The following is a 24,661-nucleotide window of genomic DNA, read 5'->3' as shown; positions in this document are numbered from 1 at the left end:
ACTAATATTGATTGAACACAGACTGAAGCATTCTGTTTTTCACTTTATTTCTTTCATTTTTTCTTTTATTCGATTTTTCTTATACAAAATGTCTAAAATGGTAATGTTTTACATAACTGCACATGTATAACCAATATCTGAATGTTTACCACTTTGGGAAGGGGGGAGAGGAAGGAGGGAAGGAGGGATAGAATTTGGAACTCACAACTTTAAATAAAAATGTTTATTATAAAAAATATGGGGGGGGGTGTTAGGTAGAGAGACCCTGAAAGGCCTCAGGTAGAAGATGAGATTTGAGCTGAACTTGGAGAGAATTCAGGGAAACTAAAAGGTGGAGGTGAGAGGGCAGAGCATTCCAGGCAAGGGGTGTGGGTATGGGAGCAGCTAGTGCAAAGCTGCAGAGATGGTAGATGCAGTATTTTGTTTGAGGAACAGCAAGGAAGTCAGTATAACTGGAACATGGAATGCATGAAGGGGAGTAACATGTAAGAAGACTAGAAAGGTAGTAGAAAGGGGTCTATGTTATGAAAAGCTTTAAAAGTCAGAGGAATTTATATTTGATTCTGTATGTAACAGGGACCCACAGGAGTTCATTATCAAGGGAGTTATGTGGACACACCTACACTTTACAAAGATAGCCTTGGGAGCTGAGTGAAAGATGGATTGGGAGTAGAAAGAGCCTTGAGGCAGGGAGATCAATTAGAAGGCTACTGCAGGTCATAGGATATTGAAAAAGGAAGTTTTCAAAAGTAGAAATACCAACTATCAATAGCCATATGCAAAAACAAAATCATCTAAATTACTAATAATTAGAGAAATGCAAATTAAAACAATTCTGAGATACCACTTCCTACCCAGAAAAGAAAAATGACAAACGTTAGAAGGACTATGGGAATACAAGTACATTATTGCATTGTTGGTGGAGTTGTGAACTGGTCGAGCCTTTCTGGAAAGCAATTTGGAACTAAGCCCCAAAAGCATTAAACTGTGCATATCCTTTGATCCAGCAACAACTACTAGGTCTATACTCCAAAGACATCAAAGAAAGTGGAAAAGGACCCATTTGTACAAAAATATTTATAGCAGTTCTTTTCATGGTGGCAAAGATTTGGAAACTGAGGGGATGTTCATCAACTGAGAATAAGTGAATAAGTTATAGTATATATTTATGATGGAATGTTACTATGCTATAAGAGATGATGAAGGTAGGTGGTGCTCTTAGAAATACCTGGGAATACCTGTATAAAACATACATGAAAAATGTGAGCCAAACCAGAAAATAATTTATACAATAACAATACTGTAAAGACAAACAACTTTGAAAGACTTAGGAACTATTATCAATACAGTGGAACCAACCAATTCTAGAAGAATTATGATGAAATATGCTATCCAGACAGATGATAGACTCAAAGTGCAGATCAAAACTTTTTTTTTGGATATGGCTAATGCCAAAATTTATTCTGCTTGACATATATATGGTATATGTTTGTAATGGGTTTTGTTTTTCTTTCTTTCTCAATGGGTGAGTGTTGGGGAAATGGAAAGGAGAGAATTTGTAACTGAAAATAAAACAAAATTGAGGTTTTTTTTTTTTCCTAAAAAGGGATTATTGTAATAGTCTAGGCAAGACACAATGAGGGCCTGAATCTGGGTGGTGGCTGTGTAAGTGGAGAATAGGGTTCAGATGAGAGAGATGTTGTCAAGGTAGAAATGATAGGATTTGGCAGTGAGATGAGCGAATGGTAGTTGAGAATGACCCCTTAGTTGTGAGCCTGGATAGCTGGGGAAATGGTAGTACCCTCAACAGTAATAGTGATATTCAAGTACACTTTCCATGATATTTTGTTTCCTTCTAATTGGTTCTCTTAAGATAAGTGCTGCAACATAATGTTAACTACTAATTTAGCATTTGCTGTCAGCAGTAATTTGGGCTTACATGGCTGCTTGTGGTATTCCTATTGAATTTTTAAGCAATTAAAAATTTTAGCTTGTGGCATAAAGGTATATTTATGTTAAAAATTGTAGCCAACATCATAACACACAGGAACATTTAGCTACAAATGGCAGCTTAGTACTAAGTGTATAGTCTTTGACTATGAAATAGTATTCAAGCAAAGAATAAACCTGTGCTCCTGATCTCTTTATCTTTAGCTCCAATTAACTATAGATTTGGGCTTGGTGTTTACCTTAGGCATTATGTGGTCACAGCGTGTCATTCGTATTTCTTCCTTCATTCTCTCCTCTTTTACTTGTTTTACATGAAGAGGTAGTTTGTCCTTGCCAAGGCTAACCCTTCTGCATGCACTATCTTGTTTTCTCCAGAAGATTGCCCTCTCCCTCATCATGAGTCTCTTCCTGTCTACTGCCTACATAAACACCCACATCTCTCCCATCTTTAAAAGCCCTCACCTGATCCATCCATCCCTGACACCTATGTTCTGAGATATCTCCTTTTTGTAGTTAAAAGCTGTCCACAGCTGGTGCTTCCACGTAATGTCCTCTCTTTTCTGAACTCTCTGCAGTCTGGCTTCTGATTTCATAATTCAATTGAGACTGCTTTCTGCAAAGTTTCTGATGATCTCTAAATTGCCAGATCTATGGACTTTTCTCATCCTTCATTCTTCTTGACCTCTATGCAGTCTTTTATACTGTCAATCACTCTCTATTCCTTAATACTCTCTTCTCTCTAAGATTTTAGGATCCTGTTATCTCATAGGCCTCTTTCTAACAATCTGGCTCTTCAGTCATTGGTTGCACAGTCCTCAGTCATCTAGGTGATGCCTGCTAAGCTTGGGTGCCCTAAGGCTTTGTCCAGAGCCCGTTTCTCTCCCAGTATTAAGTCATTTGGTGAGATTGGCTCCAATTGACCATCTTTATTCAGATGATTCCAGTTTTATTTACTCACTCCTAAACTCTTTTTCTGATCTCTAGTCTCATAGCTTCAGTTACCCAATGGGCATCTTGAACTAGATGTCCTACAGACATCAGCACATCTGAAAATGAACTCATTACTAAATGTTGAAGTGGTAATACCATCTTCCCAATTATCCAAGCTACCAACCCAGGTATCACTGTCACTTGCATTGACCCAACATATCCAATCTGTTGCCAAATCATGTCATAACATGTTTTCTATATGTCCTCTTTTCTCTAACACTGCCATCACCCTGGCATAGACCCTCATCCCTCACACTAGTGTCCTGGACAGTCTCCCTCCCTGAAGTCTTTCCCAATTCCAGCACATCTTTTACTCAGCTCCCTATTCCATATTAATTCCAGGATTCTCTTTTTGGTTTTTAAAGCTCTTCACACCCTGGCCCTTTCCTACCTGTCTAGTCTTCTTACACCTTTCCACCCACCACCTAGTCTTATGGATCCAGTGACATTGGTATCCTTGCTGTTCCTCACGCTCCATCTCTTTACCCAATGCATTTTCCCTGGCTCCCCACCTTCTACAAGTTTTCCCCTCTTACTGCTAGTTCCTCCAATTTAATCTGTATATAACTTTTATGTACACAGTTATTAGCATGTTGTTGCCCATCCCATTAGAATGTGAATTCTTTGAATGCTGGGATTGTTTTTGCTTTCATTTGTATCCCGTCATTTAGCTCCGTGCCTGGTACCATTGGTTAAGCACTTAATAAATGCCTATTGACTTGACAAAGCTACAAATTTCAAGCAAAAATATTTTGAGGGAGAAACAGACAATTAAAAGGGAAATGTGAGGTTGTTGGCTGACATAATTTTTATTATTTTTAAAAAGATAAGGCGTGATGCAATTTCAGTTAACACTGACACAGTCAAATCACCTAATCATGCAACACAGTAGGTGCTTGTTACCAGCATTTCTGCCTTTGGTGAGTTAATCATCATCTCACACTGTGTGTGGCACAAAGTTTTGTTCTGACACATACACAATCTAGCCACAAGAATTTGCGCTACACCTTGTATCACATGTGATTTCACAGACCATGGACACCAATCCTCAGCTAGGACATTCCCTCAGTGTGTTTTTGGAAAGATTCTCAAAATCCCATATTGACCCGTACCATCTCTTTGCATCAGTCATTCAGTCAAAGAAAGAAAATTAGCTCATATTGATCGATTATCTACTCACTCTTGGACCTGCCTCAGTTACAGAAATTCAAAACCACTTCCCCTGCTATAGCTAGAAGAAAAAAATATTTGCTGTTTCCTCTGGACTTGTCCAACCCAGGGGGAAAAAAGTTTTCTAGATGTGAAGCCCACTGCAAAACCTGCAAAGAAAGTCTGCGTGTGGCTGATTAAAGCTAGTACACAAGATAGGAATATTTCAAGAAAAAAAAAACATATATGTATGTATGTATGCATGTATTTGGCAAGCACAGCTTTCCCCTCGTTTTTGAGCTTCAAATATCTTTTCCACACTCTGGGCAAAGGATATCATCCCTCTCGGTGAGGAAGCCACGGCCAACTAAGGACAGAGAACACTTCTTGCAATTGAAGCAGTCGTTGTGCCACTGGCGTTCTTCAAAAGAGATATATTTTGTTCCTCCAAGTCCTGGTGAAAGGAAAATTTGCATCAGATGAAGGAGTAAAGGCATATGGACCGGGGGCATCTTGGTCTGGGGAGAAGAGTGAAGTTAGAAGGAATGTTCCTCCATGGCAAAAGTTTAAAAGAGGCTTAAGGAAGCAGGGGCTAGTTTTGCTCAAAGGAAATGAAGTCCTTCTAAGCTGGACTGCTTGCTCTTTCTTATTTGTCTCTTTACCACAAAGATCTTTGAGGGAATGCACTGATTGTGACTACAAAATCACTCCATTGGAAAAAACCTGTAGACTTGGAAAAAGGGCATTAAATTCAGTAATTTAGTCAACAAATATTGATTAAGCACTTGCTATGTGCTAAGCACTGGGAGTACACATATACATAGAAAGAAAGAATGTCCCTGCCCTCACAGAAACTTACTTTTTTGGGAGGGGGTGGTGGGGCAATGAGGGTTAAGTGACTTGCCCAGGGTCACACAGCTAGTGAGTGTCAGGTGTCTGAGGCTAGATTTGAACTCAGGTCCTCCTGACTCCTGGGCCAGTGCTCTATCCACTGCGCCACCTAGCTGCCCCACTATAATTCTTTCTTTCTTTTTTAAAAATATAACTCTTTCTTAATAGATTTTAAAATATTGATATCTTTTTTTATTTTGTATTACCTTCATTTCACATGAACTGATGCAGAGTAAAGCAGAGTCAAGAAAACAATATAGACAGTGACTACAACAATATAAAGGGAAAGAACAACTACACACAAAAATCAAAGTAAATATTGCAAAAACTAGAGATGGGGATTATCCCAAGCCTTCCCTCTGAGGAGGTTATGAGGTTCACAGGTATCCCACATAACATGTATTTTAGACTTTTTCTAAGTGTTGATCAGTTGGTACTGATTTTTTCCTTTCCTTTTCCTATTTCCTTTTTAAAAAATCTTTAAAAATAGTATTTGTTATATACAATGGCTCTAGGATAGTGAAAAATTGATGATGTTAAAAAAAGATATAAATAAAAGTTAATTTACAAAATCAAATGAAATATCACTTTTGTTTCCACATGTATCTCCGCTACCCTCATGGATGGCATCTCTTAAGAAGAACTAGACAGAATTGTAATGAGCACAACAAAGACCCAATGACCAGAAAATTGAGTAATTTTGTTAATTTTTGAATTAAGAGTGAACATATATTCTAAACAAAGAATACATGGTCAAAGATTATTTTTGCAAATTTTATTAAAGGAACCCTTCTTTCCTTGAAGTTGGGGCTATCCTGGAAAGTCAAGGGCATAAAAACATTATAGCTATAAGGTACCTTAAAGTTACCTAACTCACCATAGGTAGGAATGATTTTGGAGTCACTTACACCATCCCTTGAGTTAAACAAAATCGAAACCAAGAGTTCAGTTCGATGAAAAAAGCATTAAGTATCTACTGAGTGTAGTACAGTGTAGAGGAACAGTGACTAGATTAATAAATGCTTATCTACTGATTGAAAGAGATACAAAGTTTGGACAATATGCAGTTCTTCCTGCCCTCATGGAACTGAGAATAAGACATAAACATAATACATTTATGGGATATATTTATCCCATGATAAATACACTAGATAGGTGCAAAACAAAGTACCTTGTGAGTTTGGTTTCTCAGCAACAGTCTTTCCTGTAAGATACCAGCCTTTCCTCTCACCATGGAAGAATAAAGAGGGGGAGGGCAAATAAGTCTCACTTATTCCTTGTTCAATTCCCTTATTTTATGTTGAAGGAAACTGAGACCCCAGAGAGTTAAAAGTGAGTTCCCAGTGGTTATACAGGCAGGAAATGATAGAAGTGACATTTGAACTTAGGGTCTCTGATTCCAAATCCATTCCATTTTCAGCACTACCAAACTGAAATTATGGAGAAGCCCTTTTATCCCTGCTGTTATTTTACTCTCTGTGCTCTATAGGTTGGAGTCAGTTGGCAAACCCTGACAAGAGAGAATACAGATTCTATCCCAATAAAATAGTCTGGTATAAGAAGCACCACTGTTGTCTTGCTAAACCTCATAGAAAGAATATAACTGAAGAAGTATGAGGGGTGGAAGGAGTCTGTAATCATATGTGAATTAAGCATCTCTTATCAGAAAGAGAAGTATGATCTTTAAAAAGAAATCATGTTCCTAAAACTGCATTTTTCTCAATCAGAATAAAAGTCTTGATGTTTTTCAGAAATTCACTCTACCAGACCCTTGCACACTAGTGAGAAAATCGAGATAACTAAGTGTCTTTTAAACCATGTTTTCAAAAGTTTTCCTCATGGACCTCAAGATTTTACTCCTCTTTTTCGGAAATTAATTTCCCTCTTTTCATGGAATTTTTCTATTCGACTAGTTTCTGTATAGAGAACACTTTATTCTTATTATAAAGTATGTTGCAAACCTTCAAGTGTTGGATTATTATTATTTCTGCAATAGAAATGACTATAAGGTTGTAGTGAATTCAATATTTTATTGCCCAGTACCATGAAACTGTTGTATGATTAAGAAAGAAATCTAAAAAAGAGACATTGGAAGGTAAATTTCAAATAAAAATAAATTCTGTCATTCCTTTTACTTTATATTTGAATTCCAAAAGGTCTCCTTACCTTTCTGGGTTTCAGTTTCCTTATCTGCCAAATGATCAGATGACCTCCAAGGTCATCTAACCTTGGAAGGTTCCTTTTTGCTTTAACATTTTTAACATTCTAGGATAATGCTAAGATATACAAAGTCACAGATTTGCACTATAACACTTGGAAAATCAATCAATAAACATTAAGTGCCTACTGTCTTCCAGGCACTGTGCTAAGTGCTGGGGATATTAAAAAAAATGGCAAAAGACAGTCCCAGCCTTCGAGGAGCTTACAATCTAAAAAAGACTTTGCAACTAATTACCTACACATGTAATGCTTTAAAATTTATCAAGCTCTTTACAAACTTTCTTTTAAACTTCACATCAGGCCAGTGAGTTAGGTACTGTGGGTATTATTATCTCTATTTTACAGATAAAGAAAGTGAGGCTCAGAGAAATTGAATGTTTGGCCAGTGGTTACACTGCCACTAAGTTTTAGAGACAGGATTGTAAACCTATTATTTTTCTAACTAGGGCAACTAGGTGGCACAATGGATAGCATGCTGGAAGTCAGAAAGACTCATTTTCCTGAGTTCAAATTTGGCCTCTGACACTTATTAGCTGTGTGACCTTGGGCACATCACTTAACCCTGTTTGTCTCAGTTCCTCATCTGAAAATGAGCTGGAGAAGGAAATGACAAATCCACTCCAGGATCTTTGCCAAGAAAACCCCAAATGGGGTCACAGAGAATCAGACACAACAATGAACAATGTTATTCACAATAACAACAATTTTTCTAACTTTTAGTACCAACTTGCCACATTGCCCATTTGATCCTTTGATATGGTAATTTTAGGTCAGTAAACCAATCAAGTACTTTTTGAGCCACTAGTAAGCCCTGCTTAGAAGTGTAGAATTCAAAAAACAAAACTTCATTATATCTGTCCTCAAGGAGCTCTGGTTTTGTTTTTTCTTTTCTTCTTTGGCTTGGACCTTTGGTCTGACATCTAATGAGAGATGTCCAACATTCAGATGAGTATTTACTATGCAACTCAGAGAGTCTCATGGGGAAGGGAGAAGTGAAGGGATTCACACAGGGTCACATAATCAATGTATATCAGAGGGGAAACCTGAACCCAGTTCTTTCTGACTGACTCTAAGGCCAGCTCTACATCCACTATGTCATGCCTTATAATAATAATAATAATAATAATAAAAAAGTCAACTTGACCTTGAGGAGTCCCAACAGGGCAAAGCTGCCAAGTCTGAAATCACCTGCTTTCTTTCATCTCATGTACTTGTCATGTATTAATAAACAGCAGTGTAGGAAATAATCCAACTTGAAGCAGAAATAGTAAACTCCATGACAAAAGACCTAATAGATTAGAAGTGACCAGACAAGCTAAAGTTGAAAAGCAATCTGTGCAAAGGGATGGGTCAAGGAGATTAAAGCAGAGGTTTTCTCAGAATATTAGCCTGTAGCAGGGTTTTTTAAAAAAAACCTGGAATAGATTTTAAGGTGTCCATGAACCTGGATGGAAAAAAAAATTACATCCTTATTTTCACCTACAAACCGTGGTAGTATCAGGCTGCCCCAGGCTGCCCAAAGGGTCGGTCCATGCACTCCTGGCCTATGGTGAGTAAAGTTCAGGCAGTGAAGGAAATCGGATTCATTTTATAAGACGCTATACTTTCAAACATTAAGCCAACACATTAAAAACAGATTCTCCTTGAATTTATGGGCATTTTCTGCAAACACCTACCACTGATGGGGTTTGTGCACCCAGCACACTTCTTGGCATATAAATTACAGAAGCAGTTGAGGCAGTAGGCATCCTCATCTCGAGAAGTGAAACGTTGTCCAGACAGCTGTTTCTTGCATTCGGTACAGACAAAGCACTCTTTATGCCACGGTTGTTCCCGGTAAGTGACTCCCCCGGTGGTAATGGCCTAATAAGAAAAACAATGGTTTTCATAGGGTCAGCTTCTTAATGACAAATAACAAACTTTCTTACCTGCCAATGTTTAGTCCTTTTCAGGATTCTTTTAGAGCAAGATAGGCAAGGTTGGGGAAATTTTCTTAACAGATTGCTTCACAGACCTCCCTTTTTGTGTGTGTGTGTGTGTGGGGGGGGGCAATGAGGATTAAATGACTTGCCCAGGGTCACACTGCTAGTAAGTGTTAAGTGTCTGAGGCGAATTTGAACTCAGGTCCTCCTGAATCCAGGGCTGGTGCTTTATCCACTGCGCCACCTAGCTGCCCCCCTCCCTCTTGTTAGGCTCATCACACAATTTTATTCAATCCCTTTTGGCTCTGGTTTCTTAAGCTTTAAAATGCCAATTGAAAGAATCTCCCTAGGGAGGGATGTTGCAACAATCTGCAGTTTGTGGGCATAATAAATCTACCTGCCTTTGCGGGGGTCCTATTTTAGGTGCTAGGGATACAAATTCAACAATGTAATACTCCCTGCCCGGAAGGGCTGACTATAGCATAAGGCACACACTGCATTCCAGCACTTACAGTGGAAATACTGGAGACTCCAGAACAATTTTACTTATTGAACTAACAGGGCAGGATAGATAAAGAAGAGTACCAGCCTTAGATCTGCCCTCAATAGAAATAGAAACTCATGAATGTGATGAAAACATTGTAAGTTGCTTTTTAAAAGAGCTTGTTAACTTTGTTGTTTAAATATTATAGAGTTTTCCCCCCTTAGAAGTAGGGTTGCTGGTCCCCTTATGAGGTTCAGTCATTTTTCAGTCGTGTCCAACTCTTTTGTGATCTCATTTGGAGTTTTCTTGGCAAAGATACTGCAGTGGTTTGCTATTTCAATCTCCAGTTCATTTTACAGATGAGAAACTGAGGCAAACAGGATTAAGTGACTTGCCCAGGGTCACACAGCTAAAAAGCATCTGAGACCAGATTTGAACTCAGGAAAATGAGTCTTCCTGACTTCAGGCCTGGTACTCTATCCACTGTGCAACATAGCTGCCCCTTATAAGGTAGCTTCTGATATAAACTGATTTTTAAAATGGGGAGTTCTGTATTAGAGGCAAATTTCTAGTAGTTGAGGGAAACGAATTTATTTCATTGCCTTCTGGGACAAGAGTTAGAAGTAACAAGAGCACCCGGGATGAATTTTGCCTCGTCTTAACTAAGATAAAACAAACCAACAGCTAGCTCTGAGCAAAAGGAAATTGTTTATTTAAGAATGGAAAGAGAAATTAAGCAGAAGTATAAGAAGGCAGGGATTAAGGAAGAAATTAAATTAAAAACAGTGTTAAGTAGAAAAAAGGGGAGAAAATGTCAGGGAAAGTAGCTGCAAAAGTAAGAATTATTGAAAATTAGCCTGCAGTTTCTATATCTCTAAAAGGGGCAGGAAAGGCTCTTTTTGAGGTTGTCAGAGAGGAAAAGCATGAAGTGGGACTTAGCTAAAAGTTAACAGAGATAAATTGAGAGATTAATCTGTAGTTTCCCCTCAAACAAGATGCCTCCCTGAAAAAGGGAAGAACCCCTTGAATGGTGAAACTGAAGGAATTTTAGTGATAAAGATAAAGGCAGGCAGTAATACTTTCAAATAAATTCTGCAGTAGCATTTGACCAGATGAAGTTAATAGTGCCCAGAACATAAGACCTGGGGTCAATTTTGCTAATTGTTAAGACCAAGAAATCTAGGGACATAATCTATGAGAGTTGTTGCTTTCTTAAAGGAAATTTTATCTGTCTGTCCATCCATCCACCCATTTTTCTATCCATCCATCCATCCACCTATCCGTCCATCTATCCATCTGTCTGCCTGTCTATCCATCCATTCACCTATCTATCCATCTATGTATCTGCAGAAAATTAAATTAGCTTCTGAGAACAATGCAATTTGGCAAAGCTGAATATACCCTGGACCTGGACTCAGAAGGCCTGACTTCAAATGACAGAAATTTAGATTTAGAAGACTATTAGATGGGGCAGCTAGGTGGCGCAGTGGATAGAGCACTGGCCCTGGAGTCAGGAGTACCTGAGTTCAAATCCGGCCTCAGACACTTAACACTTACTAGCTGTGTGACCCTGGGCAAGTCACTTTACCCCAATTGCCTCACTTAAAAAAAAAAAAAAGACCATTAGAGATTACCTCGTTTAAGCTTCTAATTTTGTGTGTGTGTGTGTGTGTATGTATGAAGAAACCAAAATCCATAAGGGTTAACTGACTTTTCCAAGATCACACAGGGAGGGAATGAGTGGCAGAACCAGCACTGAATCTAGGTTTTTAGATTCCAAATTCAGTGTTCTTTTCATTGGTTCTGCTGCTTTGTGACTGGGTGTGTTTTTTCCTCTCAAAAATAAGCAGCTTAGATTAGATAATAGGTGACGGGAACCCCATTTTCCAGGTGAAGCTAGGTGGTGCAATGGGTAGAGTGTTGGGCCTGGAGTCAGGAAGATTCATCTTTCTGAGTTCAAATCTGGTTTCAGACTCTTCCTAGTCTGGGCAAGTGACTTCACCCCATTTGCCTCAATTTCCTCATCTGTAAAATGATCTGGAGAAGAAAGTGGCAAGTCACTGCAGTATCTTTGCCAAGAAAACCCCAAATGGGGTCATGAAGAGTTGGACATGACTGAAACAACTGAACAACAACAAACCCCATTTTCTAGATAAGGATACTAAGGTAAAATGACTTTCCAATGATCATATGACTGGAAATGTTAGCAGTAGAACTCAAACCTAAGTGTCTTGATTTAAAGTATAGCATTCTTTCCACTGTATCATGACAATGCTACTACTACTACCACCACCACTACTAACTCCACCTAGCATTTATTTATTTATTTGTTTGTTTGTTTGTTTATTTATTTATTTTTAGTGAGGCAATTGGGGTTAAGTGACTTGTCCAGAGTCACACAGCTAGTAAGTGTTAAGTGTCTGAGGCCAGATTTGAACTCAGGTACTCCTGACTCCAGGGCCGGTGCTCTATCCACTGCACCACCTAGCTGCCCCTAGCATTTATTTATATAGTGCTCTAAAGTTTGCAAAACACTTTACATATGTTAATTCATTTTGATTACATTATGATTCCCAAGACTCTTTCCAGCTCTAAAAATCTATGAAATTTGAGCCAGAGCAGGATCTAATCAATACCAAAAGGGAGTGGAATTGAAACTAGAGGTACATAGTAAATAGCGTATGCTCTCCTCAGGAAGGCAAATGATAGCAGGAGCTTTCTTCATATTGCACAATAGCAGTGTCTAAAAAAATTACATAGCAGCACAGCAAGGAAAACTAATGGGAAAAAAGATCAAAAATTAAGATTTACATGTGTGAAAAATATTTGGAGGTCTTCTATAAGGAGGTAGAGCTAAAGGATTTTTAACTAACTTCATCATATACCAGAGTATTAGAGAACTTTAAATGAGGGTGAATCCAATGAAGTAGCAATATTATGGAATAAGAAGGAAGTCCTGCTAGGTGGCGTTAGAGGCCAAAAATCACTTAGTGAAGTCCAGAATCCCAGGAAGAATCCTCAGGAGCAAACTGACAAAATTGTGAAATGTCACAGGGAGAGTAAAAGGTACCTTCTTGCATTGAACACACTGCATGGCAAATTGCTTCTCATAGCAGGGCACGCAGAAGTTCTGATCGTCCTTAGGAATGAAACTCTTAGTTCCAATTGGTTGCTGGCAGCGATGACAGATGAAGCAGGTCTCATGCCAGCTATTGCCCCTGTACTCCATCTTGCGGGTACCTGCCACCAGAACCAAGGACAAAATTTTTTTTCATGTAAAACAACGTATAGCTTGGAATACTGAGGTCTTTACAATGAAAGATTCACTGATGCAGGGATCGTAGCTTCACCAGTACTTATGTGCCCTGTAGGCACAACTTGAGATGTTGGTAAATGTATCCCTGCTCCTTTTCAGGGGGTGCAGTTTTCTATGAGTGTATCTGAAGGAAGAGAAGATGGCTATATTGATAAACTGGTCTCATAGGTTTCAAACTCCAGGCCACAGGCTGCACTGCTGCCCACAACACCTTGGCCCAACCAGATTAAAATGTGAGTGGGAAATATTTAACAAAATAAAAATACAAAAGAAAGTAATGTTACTATGGGGGTTTCTAAGTCTAAGTCAAGAACATTAATGGCCTATTTCTATTTGAACCGGATACCATTGCTTTAAAAAATTAGCTGTTTAAATTAAGTTGTGATATCTATTCATAGTTTTTGATTGCTGTGATGTGTCAGATGCTCCAAAACAGAAAGTCTTAATAATTGGTGTCTTTTGTAATCTTGTGTATTTCACTTTATGCACCTAAAACATTACACTGACAAGGGGTCTATAGGTCTCATGAGACTGCCAAGGGAGTCCATGACATAAAAATCTTTAAAAACCTCTACTCTAAAGAAAAGGGTATGACGTAGGGGGCCTGCAGAGCTAAGGGACTACTGGTATAGCATACTGCATATGCTTCCAGACATAGTTGATGTGCTGGTTAGTTTTCCTGTACTGTTTTTTTCCCCTCTTTCTCTTTAAATCTTTGTTATAATAGGGAAAGAGGAAGGCATACATACATTTGGAGATGAATGTGATGCTTTAAAAAGGATATCAATAAAGTAAAAGGTTTTTTTTAAAGGTAGGTAGCATTGTAGAAGAGAAAGAGTATATGAACTGGATTCTAATACTGACTCTGCCACTTAATAATTGTGTAACTTGGGCAAATCACTTAGTTTCTCTCAGATTCTATTTTAAGTAGAGTATAATCCAAGACACTTGAAGCCAGGTTCTGTTTCATTTTTTTTCTACCCCAAGCACCTAGCACAGTACCTTGCACACAGTAGGTGCTTAATATAGGTATAGTATTTTCTTGAATTGAAATGAATCTATGAAGTGAATGGGTGACCTCTAAGGTCCTTTCAGCTATAAATATATGATATGACCTATGTATAATACAGTCATGAAATATATATCATTAATCCCATATGAATTTACATGTAAAAAATATCACTTGCATATCGCATACAATGTGTGAGAATATCGCACATACCATTTGTCAGTATGCCCTTGCCATTTTCTTTTTGAAAACTAATTTAGTAAATTCCCAAACCAAATAGTCCATAGTAATATGAATGTAGTGTAGGATCCCAAATTGACACCAAGAAGGATGATAAAACAGCATCCTTGATAAGTTCTAGAATAACTGTCTTGTACTGACACCTGTGCAGAGGAAGCTCTGATATGTTTGAAATCTCTTTGGTCACATAAACAGAGTGAGAAGTTACTATTTTCAGGATAGAGAGATGGGACAAGTAAGTAGTTGACATGACAGGAAGCAACTCTAGAAGTCCTGAATGTTTCTTGTGAGAGGTTCCTGAAAACACAGACACACCATTTGGTAGGTGAAAATCTAGATTTGTATAAATTCTAGATTCGTGGTTTTAATAAAAGTCCCACATTCTCATTTTCTCTTAGTTATATCAGAGAGGCAATATGGTGTAGTGGATAGAGAGTTAACTTCAGAGCCAGGAAGACCTAAGTTCCATATCTCCCTCTGAATACATGCTGTCTTTGTGACTCTGGGCAAGTCTCTCAGGTCCCTTGACCACTCTATGACTATAAATTGCAAATAAAGCTATGCCACTTATGAAAACTTAACCCATGAATGAGTAGGATCAATCAACAAGCATTTATTAAATACCTACTATGTTCTAGGAAATGAAGATACAAAGACAAAAAAAAAACCCCTAGTCTTTCCTCTAAAGGAGCTTATATACTATTGGGGGGAGACATTATATTCACATATAGTAGGGGTTGCACCTCAGGGAACATGCATGGGTATAGGATGTAAAGGGGTCATTCCTTGGAATGTGTATTAGAGTTTTCCTGGCAACTTCCAGATGACCATTAGCAAGAGAATGAACCCAATCAACCCCTGGCTTGGTTTGCCAGAAGACATGGAATTGGAGGAAATTGTTTGGACAGTGCAAAGCTGAGATGAAATATATTGAAGTCTCAAATTCCCAGGAGAGGTTAACAGTAGTTATATATTACTGCTGGTTGTTTATGTTTCTGTCAGCAACTACTTGTGGGTTTTGTGTGTGTTAAGAATATCTTTACTCTAGAGAAAATAAACAGATGTCCTATGCTTTCCTACGTTGCACATTGAGGACCTTTCTATTTCTCCTTTCGGGGAGACCCTAGACATGAGCCAAATGTAAATTTTAAGTGATAGTCCCTTGGGTAGGGGTATGAAGACTAAGAGAGTTCAAGAAAGAGTCATAGCCATCTTTTCTAGACTAGCCTCCCCCAGGACTGAAACTGTTCTGCTGGTTTGTCTTATGTTTGGATTCAGAGTTTGGATTGTGTGGAGAAGAGGACATAATACTCCATCCTCTGGGCCCAGCAGTGGGCTTTTTCCCCTATAAATTATATAGGCAAGTGACCCAAGGCAAGGCACTTGACCTTGATTGCCTCAAACATCCAGGGACATCTCCAGTTGTCCTGATATGTATCTTACCACTGGACCCTGATGGTTCTGGAGGATAGAGTGAGGTTAAATCCAATTCACTGCAAGTCATAACATCACCCCAATATCATGGTCCTCTTCGAGAACGAAGGACAAAACCACTAGAGTGGTTTGCCATTTCCTTCTCCAGCTCATTTTTACAAATAAGGAACGGAGGCAAACAGGATCAAATGACTTGCTCAGGGTCACACAGCTAGTAACTGTCTGAAGCCAGATTTGAATTCGGGAAGATGAGGCTTCCTGACTCTAGGTACAGCACTCTATGAACTATGGCACCACATAGTCCCAAAAATACAAGGTAGTTAAATGCAAAGTATTTAAGGAGGGAGGGCACTAGCAGGTAGGGGGAATCAGGAAAGGCTTTGTGTTTAGAAGGTGATACTTCATCAGATTCTTGAATAGAAATGACCCCAGTGACAAGTTATGTTAATTTCCTGACTTCAAAAACACTGTTCTAAAGGGAGGCCATCATCATAACTATAAAAATGGACACCAGTAAAAACTCATGACCATCTCCTGGCTTTTCAATGTGTCTACTAGTGAGACACACTCAGTCTTGCCTCCTGAGTTCTTTCTATCCTTACAAATCTTCATCCTACTGGACTTTCCCCTGTAAAAAATGAAAAAAAAAATCCTGTGATCCTACTCTTTTACCTCTCCTTAGAACTTAATTTAACAAATTTTGTTAAGTGCCAATTATGGGCAAAGTACTGAGGCATTGGAGATACAGAGACAAGATTAAAAACAGTCCCATCCCTCAAGGAACTTATATTATGCTGGAGTGATATTGCAGTCATGCAAATATATTCACATATGCTAAGTTGGAGAGGAAGTGAAAACCAACCACTTAAGGTATCTAGAAAAGCTGGAGGGAGTGAGAGAGGGGAGGGAAGAGAGACAGACAGACAGACAGAGAGACAAAGAGGCAGAGACAGAGACAGAGAGATGCAGAGACAGAGATAGAGAGAGAATGAGCATTCATTCTAGGCAAGGGGAATGAATAACTTGTGAGATTGACCAAGGATGTAGTACCAAATTTGACTAGAATAGAGGTATATAAAGGGAAGCAATGTTAAACAAAATTGGAAAGGTAGGTTAGGGCCAGATTCCATCGTCTTAGAGCCTTAAATGCCAAGCTGAGGGGTTTGTATGTTTCCTAGACAACAGGAGAGCTTGAGCAAAGGAGTGGCATGGTCAGATCTGTGGCTTAGTATATGATTTTTTGGGGAGGTGAGGCAATCGGGGTTAAGTGACTTGCCCAAGGTCACACAGCTAGTAAGTGTTAAATGTCTGAGGCTGGATTTGAACTCAGGTCCTCCTGAATCCAGGGCTGGTGCTCCATCCACTGTGCCACCTAGCTGCCCCTAGTATATGATTTTGAAAACTATGTGGAGAATGGATTGGATAAGGAGAGGGACAAGAATCAATGAGACCAATCAAGAGGCTATCTCAGTGGTCAAGGGGAGAAGTGATATAAGGACATGAATCAGGGCAGTGGCTGGTATGGATGGAGAGGAGACAATGCAAGAAAGACACATCGTGAGGATAAAACCATCAGGATTTTGAAAAAGATACCAGAATGAGGGAGAGAGAAGCCCCTTAGAATAACAACAGCGAACTAACAGCCAATATTTTATATAACTCCTTAAGATTTACAAAGCACTTTAGAGACATTGCTTCATTTGACTCCAAAGTTATCATCCTGGGTGACTGGAAGGTGGCAGCCTCAATAGAAATAAGGAAATTTGGGGGACAGATGTTGAGGTCTATTTTGGGGAGTTTAAGATGTTGATTGGACATTTAGGTAGAAATGTGCACAGGCACATATGCACAGGTGGCACAATGGGATAGAGTGTTGGACTTGGTATCAGGAAGACATGAGTTCAAATCATGTCTCAAACATTTACTAGCTTTGTCACCTGGACAAATCATTTAACCTCTTTAAGCTTCAAGTATCTTATCAATAAAATAGGGCTAATAATAGCATTTATCTCATAGAATTTTTGTGAAGATCAAATGAGATAATATAAATAATAAAGGAGATAATGTAAAATGCTTTGTAAATTGAGGGTGCTATATAAATGCAAGATATTTTCATCATTTGGTAATTAGTGCTGTAGGACTAGAGTTCACAAGAAAAATTAGGGGTGGTTATGTAGCTTTGGGAATAATTTTTGTATAAAGGAAGACTGAATCCATGGGAGCCAAAGACATTATGAAAAGAGAACGGAGAGAAAGAAGAGCAAAGGTTCTGGGAGGAGCCCTAAGGAACACCCTTATATATCAATTTGGCAATAAATCATTAATCAGCAATGGAACCTGAGAAGGAAGAGTTAGGTAAGAAGAGAACTGAAAGAGAATAGTGTCATGGAATCCAAGGTAAGAGAAAATAGTTAGCAGTGTCAGAAGCTACAGAAAAGACAAGAAAGATGAGAGCCAAGAAAAGATCATTGGGTCTAGCATCTAAGAGATCTCTGGTAACCTTGGAAAGGGTAGTTTCAGTAGTGATGGAGTCAGAAGTAAGATGGTAAGGGGTTGAGAGAAGTAAGTGGGTAGTGAGAAAGTGGAGTCAATGAATATAGAAAAATTTGGCAGTGAAAGAAAGGAGAGATAAAAACTTGGTAGTTTGAGGGATTGACAGGGTCAAAAGAAGGTTTTTTTAAGGACAAAAAGACCTCAGCATTTATGCAATCAGAGAAGAAGCTATTTGAAAGGGAGAGAATAAAGATAAAAGGGAGAAATAATATTCAGTAGGATGAATTTTTGGAAAGGATTGGGCACAAGAAGACAGTATAGTCTTGGAAAGGAGAAAAGTAACCCCTTAGGTCCTGGAGAAAGAAGGACAGTTGAAGAGATAGAATGATTTAGGGATATGAAACAAGAAAGAAGTAGGAAATTCATTATAGGTGGTCTAATTTTTCAGTTAGGTAGGAGGTAAGGCCATCTGCTGTGGGAAAATGGTTGGGGTGGCCTTCGGTTCAATTCCTCAATTATTAAATTCTTACAAAGAACCATAGTGGGCCCTGGGGTCTTGAGGAGAGAGAAATTTCTCAGTCATCATGGTATTGCAGGGAACAAACATAGTAGACAGTCAATGAGTGAAGTGTAAGTAAAAAGTTTACCATACAACAGTGAGGGCCCAGTTGAGCTGAAGTAATATATCTTTATAATAGACATAATTAGTATAGTGCCTGGCTTTGACTTTCAGTGTTCAGCAGCTCAGGAGTAGGAAAAAAGATAGGATATGGTAGGGGCGAGAACTGATAAGAAATGAATAAATGATGGGCAAAGACATGAGGGATTCAAGGTCTAAACTAGTTAGCTATAGGGTCAAGGTGGTGAAGAGAAGCTCAGAACAGACATGACAGACTGGGAAAACAGAGAGATAGAAGATTTGGTAAGAGTGATCAGAGAAGATTTGGGAGCTGATCATCATAGAGGTAAAATAATTTGAGGAAATGGTGAGATCTATGTGACAATCCCTTTGGGAGGTTGTCAGAGCAAAGACAGAAGGCACAGGAATCAAACAAGTTGATGATCTCTAAGGGCAGTTAGAGCACCCAGCCTGGAGTCAGGAAGACTGAGTTTAAATCTGGCCTCACACACTTACTAGCTGTGTGACCCTGGGTAAGTCACTTAACCCTGTTTGCCTCAATTTCTCATCTGTAAAATGAACTAGAGAAGGAAATGCCAAACCACTCCAGTATCTTTGTCAAGAAAATCCCAAATGGGGTCATGAAGAGTCGGACATGGTTGAACCTGAATCTCCAATTACCTGTGGTCACTGGGAAAAATCATTTCTGTGATCCCATCTTTTCCTCAGTGTATCAACAGTTGAGAAGTTAACTGAAATCCAGGTAAAGTGTAAACTCCACCAAAACAAAATACCAATTAGGGAATCACAGATTGTCTTCTGTGCTCCAGCTTAAAACAAAGGACCTAAAATTGAACACCATACTACTACACTACTACTTTTTGAACATAAAAGATGTGATTTAACCAGAATAGAGTACGATGAAACTATTACTTCTATAATTGCTGAAACTATACTTTGGTTAATTCAGGCCAAGAGCCCTTTTAATTTTTTGGGACTGCCATACCACACTGTTGACTCATTTGAGCTTGAAATCCACTAAAATTCTAAAGTGTTTTCCATGACCTTCTTTATAGTTATGTCTTCTCCATATCATATTCATGTGGTTAATTTATTTTGAACCCAAGTGTACACATGTCTAATAAATGGTGTTTTATTACAGTCAGAATGATGATTCTAGTCTGCCCAGGGCTTTTTTTTGGTTCTAATTCTTTCATCCAACACATTAGCTATTTTCCCAGCTTCATGTGACTCACGAATAGGCAATATATACCTGTATCCAAGTTACAGACAAAATGCATTGAACAAAACAGGGCCAAGGAGAAAGCCTTGGAAGGACACTCCACTAGACACTTCCTCTCCATGCTGACATCAATCCATGATCAACATTCTTTTCAGTTCTGAAACTACCTAAGTATAAATATAACCTGCCCATCTCTTTCTACCTTTGTCCACCAGGAATATCATGAGAGATTTTGTCTAATGTCATGTTGAAATGCAGGGTAGGCCAAAAGTCACGATGTTTTAATAACTTTTAAAAAATTATTTTTTCTTTATTTTTGCCATTTCTTTATTTTTCACACATAATGTAAATTCATTTCTAATATATACTGTATATGATGCTATAATATTGAACCCCCTTTGTGACTTTTGGCCCACCCTGTACAAGTATATTGTATCTAGGGCATTCTCCTCATCTCCAAGTCTAGTAAGCCTGCAAAAAAGAAAAATGAAGTTATTTTAGTATGGGATGTTCTTGATAAAAATTATTTTCTCTTTCTAATGTTAACAAAAACCTTATTATTTGTTTCTTTTGTTTCTTTTTTTGTTGTTTTGGGGTCTCTCAATCTTACCCAGTATAGTAGTTTAATAACTATTCATGGGCCTTACCCTATTGCCGATCTGCGTGGAAGGTTTGACCTGCTCTATTTCCAATGTGGGCCTGATTGCCCTTTCTTAGCCAGCTTGGTGCCTCCCTGCTTCTGGGGGTCTCATGCTGAAAAACTTAGCCATCTCCTCAACTTTAGCCATACTGTAGCTTAAAACTAAGTTCAAGCAATCCATTGGCCTCAGCATCAGTCTCCCCTTTACACATCTTTATTAACATATTCTAGTTTTTCCAGGAAACAAAGTTTGCTGTGGCATAATTTGAAGGATCCACTTTTCCCCCCTTTTAGAAAACTAGCACAATATTTGTCTGTCTCCAGGCCTGCTACCTTTTCCCATTCTCTCTGGTCTCCACGGTCACGGACCATGACTCCTAATGACATCTCTAAGGTATTTCAGTAATCTGATGCAAATCCATTGGGCAAGGTCACAGGATCATTGACATAGATAGAGGAAGGGATCTTAGGGGCCATCTAGTTCAATTCTCTCATTTTACAAATGATGAAACTGAGGCTCAGAGAGATTAAGTGATTTGCTTATGGTCACACAGTATCAGAAATGAGATTTGAATCCAATCTTGCTGAGTTTCGGTCTAGTATTCAGTCCTTAAGGTGATAAATTCATTGAGAGCTGATAGATAAGGAGATGATAGGACCTATCTTGTTTCATATTCCTCTTAAAATTTTTATGTCTATCTTTCCCAGGTTGAAGATTATTCTCCACGGTAGAGAGAAAACAATAGCAAACTAGGAGGTGAGTAGTTATAGAATTGTTCCTGTATCACACTGTATCTGTCTGTCTGTCCCATATCATTTCCCTGTTATCACACCATCTACCCTTCCTTGTCTTTCCTCTTGCCTCATTTTACAGATGAGAAATCGGAAACTGAAGGAACTGAACTGACTTGTCTAATGTAATAGAGCCAGTTAGTGACAGTTGAGACTCTAATCTTGGCCTCCTGACTCCTAATCCAATCTCTCCTAATGCCATCTGGTTTTATAATCCAAATAAGGAGTTTTGTTTTGTTTCCCTTTTTCTTGGGTCCACCTGTGTTTTCATGAGAATATGGAAGTCCCAGCATGGAAATAACAAGGCAGATCAGCAACTATTCTGTACTTCACACTCTAAAAAATTGCCTGGGTCATGGAGAGGTTGTCACTTATTTGCTCAGGGAGACATACTAGCTGTTGTCAGAACCAAGGCTTGAATTCAGGCCTTTTGGACTCAAAGACAAGCCATCTATCCATTGTACCATGCCCCCGTCTATAAAGAGAGTGCATTTAGATCCCAAAAGAATTGATGGGAGCAGATTTTATGTTGTACATATTTATTTACACTATATAATAGTGACTTTGCAGCTGATTCTTATTTACCATACAGGTGGGTAGGTTAGCAATCCTGCCCACATTCCTAATGAATATTTTGCTTCTGTTTTATATGTTCTAATTGATCACCAAAGGACTTCGAGGGGCCTGAAATTATATTCTAGAACAATTAACTGGGAATCAGAGGACCTGTGACCTCATCCTGGTTCTACCCCTAGCCTACTTCAACATTCTGGGCTTCAGTTTCCTCTGCTGGAAAGATCAGGTCAAAAGTATCTGTTTATTTATAAAATGAAGGTGTTAGACAAAATAACCAATAAGAGCCATCTAATTCTCAAGTTCTGTGACTTAAATATTCAGATGCATTCTGGGCTAGCCCATCTCGTGTATGAATCTTTTTCCTCAATATGAATTAGAGAAGAGGTACAGCCTAATGGAAAGGAACCCTCTGCTTGGACCCAGGAGGGACTTGGGCTTGAAACTCAGTCTTGGCATTGGCTAGTTCTGTGATCAGTTAAGTCATGTCACCTCCCTCAGTCTCTCCTTCCATATTTGTAAAATAGGGGTACTGCTCATGCTTTCTGACTCAGGATTGAGGAAAGCATTTTGTAAACCTTAGAGCATGGTCATATAGGTGAGTTGTAATAACTTCAGGGAGAAAAGATATTTTCTATCTTGTGGAGGAGAGTACAATATTCTGTCACTGCCCTTTTCCCTTGAGATCTTATCCATTCTAATAGCTTCAGTCATCCCCTCTGTAGATATGGACAACTCCCCAAATGGTATCTTTGGCCTCCATCTTTCTAGTCTTCTGGTTTGACATTTTAACTTGCTTCTTGTGCATCCCCATTTAGATATCTTGCCATCACATCAAATACAACATATCTCAAAACAAAACGATCTTTCTACCCTAAAACACCTGCTTCTCTGGACTTCCTATTTCACTTAGGAGTACCAGCATTCACCTAGACATCCAGGCTGCATATACCTTGAAATTATCTCCAATTTTCCCATCCTCCCTCACCACACTTAGCAAGCCTTGGGGTAGTTCCTTTATATTTTTTCCTCAGTTTTGTGCTTCCTATTCCCACTCCCATTACCTCAACTCAGGCCCTCATTATTATCTCACTTTACACTATTTGTGATAGTTTCCAAAGAAGGCTGGCTTTAGCATCTTAAGCTCTCTCATCTATTCTATACACCACTACCAGATTAATTTTTTGTAGATGTCATTTTTGTCTTTCAGTCACTGTCAGTGGCTTCCTAATAACTACGAAATAAAATCCAAACCTCCCAGAATAGTCCTCTGTAATCTAGCCTCAGTTTACCTCTCTTGCCTTAAATTTTACCATTTCCTTACACAAAATCTCTGTTGATTTTTGCCACAAACATTTGCTAAATGCCTTCTGTTTAAGAAACATTGTATTAGGCTCTGAAAAAAGATCACATTCTCCCAGTTATCCAAGCTCAAAATGAAGCCATCTTTGGGGCATCCTTCACCTTCATCCGGAGGGAGCTGGAATCAGCTCAAATTGTTCTGGTGAAATCTGATTGTTAAATTTTCAGTGTGAGTATTTGTACTTTGGAAACTGACAAACAAAGAAACCAAGGCTTGATGTATTATTTTGTTGACTGTGGACTTAATAAAGTGATGGAGAAAATGTTAATTCAGACTAAACTTAAAAGTGTGTTCTTTTGGGGGAGGGGGGAGGAGCTGGTTGTTAAATATGTACTGGCACCCTTCAGGCCATTCTAGTTCACAGTGATTTCTCCCTCCTCTGAACTCTTATATTATTTATTTGGTGTTTAACACATACCATTTTATAGTCTTAATTGCTTTTGGTCCAGATGTGGGGTTTTTTTGGGAGGGAAGAAGTTTGGGGATCTTTTGGTGTGGAAACTCCTTCCGTTAATAAAGATCAACAATTCCTCTATAACGTTAGTCTTAAAAAATTGTCTGAGGCTCTGAGAGTTTAAAAGACTTACTCATGGTCACATGGCTAGTGTGTATCAGAGATAGAATTTGATCCCACATTTTCCTGACTCTAAGGTTATTGTTTTATCCCTTGAGACATACTACTTAAGTAGTGTAATTTTATTTTATTATTATTTACCAAACCTGTGATTTCATTGGTATAAAGAGCTCTGGGTAAAGAATTCCTTCTTCCAGTGCAAATAAGTACCTGCTCTGCAACTTTCAATCTAGTTGAGCCCAACAAACATTTTATAAAATACCTACTATGTGCTAGGGCTACAGAGACAAAAGAAATAGCAAGAGTTCTCTTTCCTTAGGGACTATCTTGGGCAGCTAGGTGACACAGTGGATAGAGTGCTGGGCCTGGAATCAGGAAGACTCATCTTCCTGAGTTCAAACCTGGCCTCAGGCACTTACTAGCTGTGTGACCCTGGACAAGTCACTTAACCCTGCTTGTCTCTGTTGCCTCATCTGTAAAATGAATTGGAGGAGGAAATGGCAAACCACTCCAGTATCTCTGCCAAGAAAACTCCAAATGGGTTCATGAAGAGTTGGACTCAACTGAAAAAAAAAAAGCCATGGCTGAACTTCTTTCCTTGCCCCCAAGGGATTTTACATTGTATTGAGGCAGGTTGAAGGGGATATAACATGTACATAAATTTGAATAGGTAGGCCATAGCACTAACAACCAAAGGAAACTTAGATGATTAACTATTGCTCCACAGCAGGGACCCTATCTCTTTGTATTCCTAGCATC

At 38.7% G+C, this 24,661-nt stretch overlaps 1 protein-coding gene across 4 annotated transcripts in view; it reads right to left on the bottom strand.

Moving 5' to 3' along the window:
• Nucleotides 1-136: 136 nt before the first annotated feature.
• The window catches only part of FHL2 (four and a half LIM domains 2), a 60,645-nt gene continuing 36,120 nt past the window's right edge, over nt 137-24,661 (bottom strand). For all 4 annotated transcript variants that reach the window (XM_043996720.1, XM_043996719.1, XM_043996717.1 and 1 more), the window contains exons 4-6: nt 12,677-12,846; nt 8,877-9,063; nt 137-4,543 (exon numbers count right to left, since the gene is read on the bottom strand). In XM_043996720.1, the coding sequence (XP_043852655.1) occupies nt 4,392-4,543; nt 8,877-9,063; nt 12,677-12,846 (509 nt within the window). In that variant the 3' untranslated portion in view covers nt 137-4,391. The remainder of the gene's footprint in view (nt 4,544-8,876; nt 9,064-12,676; nt 12,847-24,661) is intronic.

The sequence above is a fragment of the Dromiciops gliroides genome, chromosome 3 (assembly GCF_019393635.1).
Source record: "Dromiciops gliroides isolate mDroGli1 chromosome 3, mDroGli1.pri, whole genome shotgun sequence".
NCBI classification, from domain to species: domain Eukaryota; kingdom Metazoa; phylum Chordata; class Mammalia; order Microbiotheria; family Microbiotheriidae; genus Dromiciops; species Dromiciops gliroides.
Note: the sequence above shows the minus strand (reverse complement) of the source record. Positions and strands in the feature narration are given on the sequence as shown.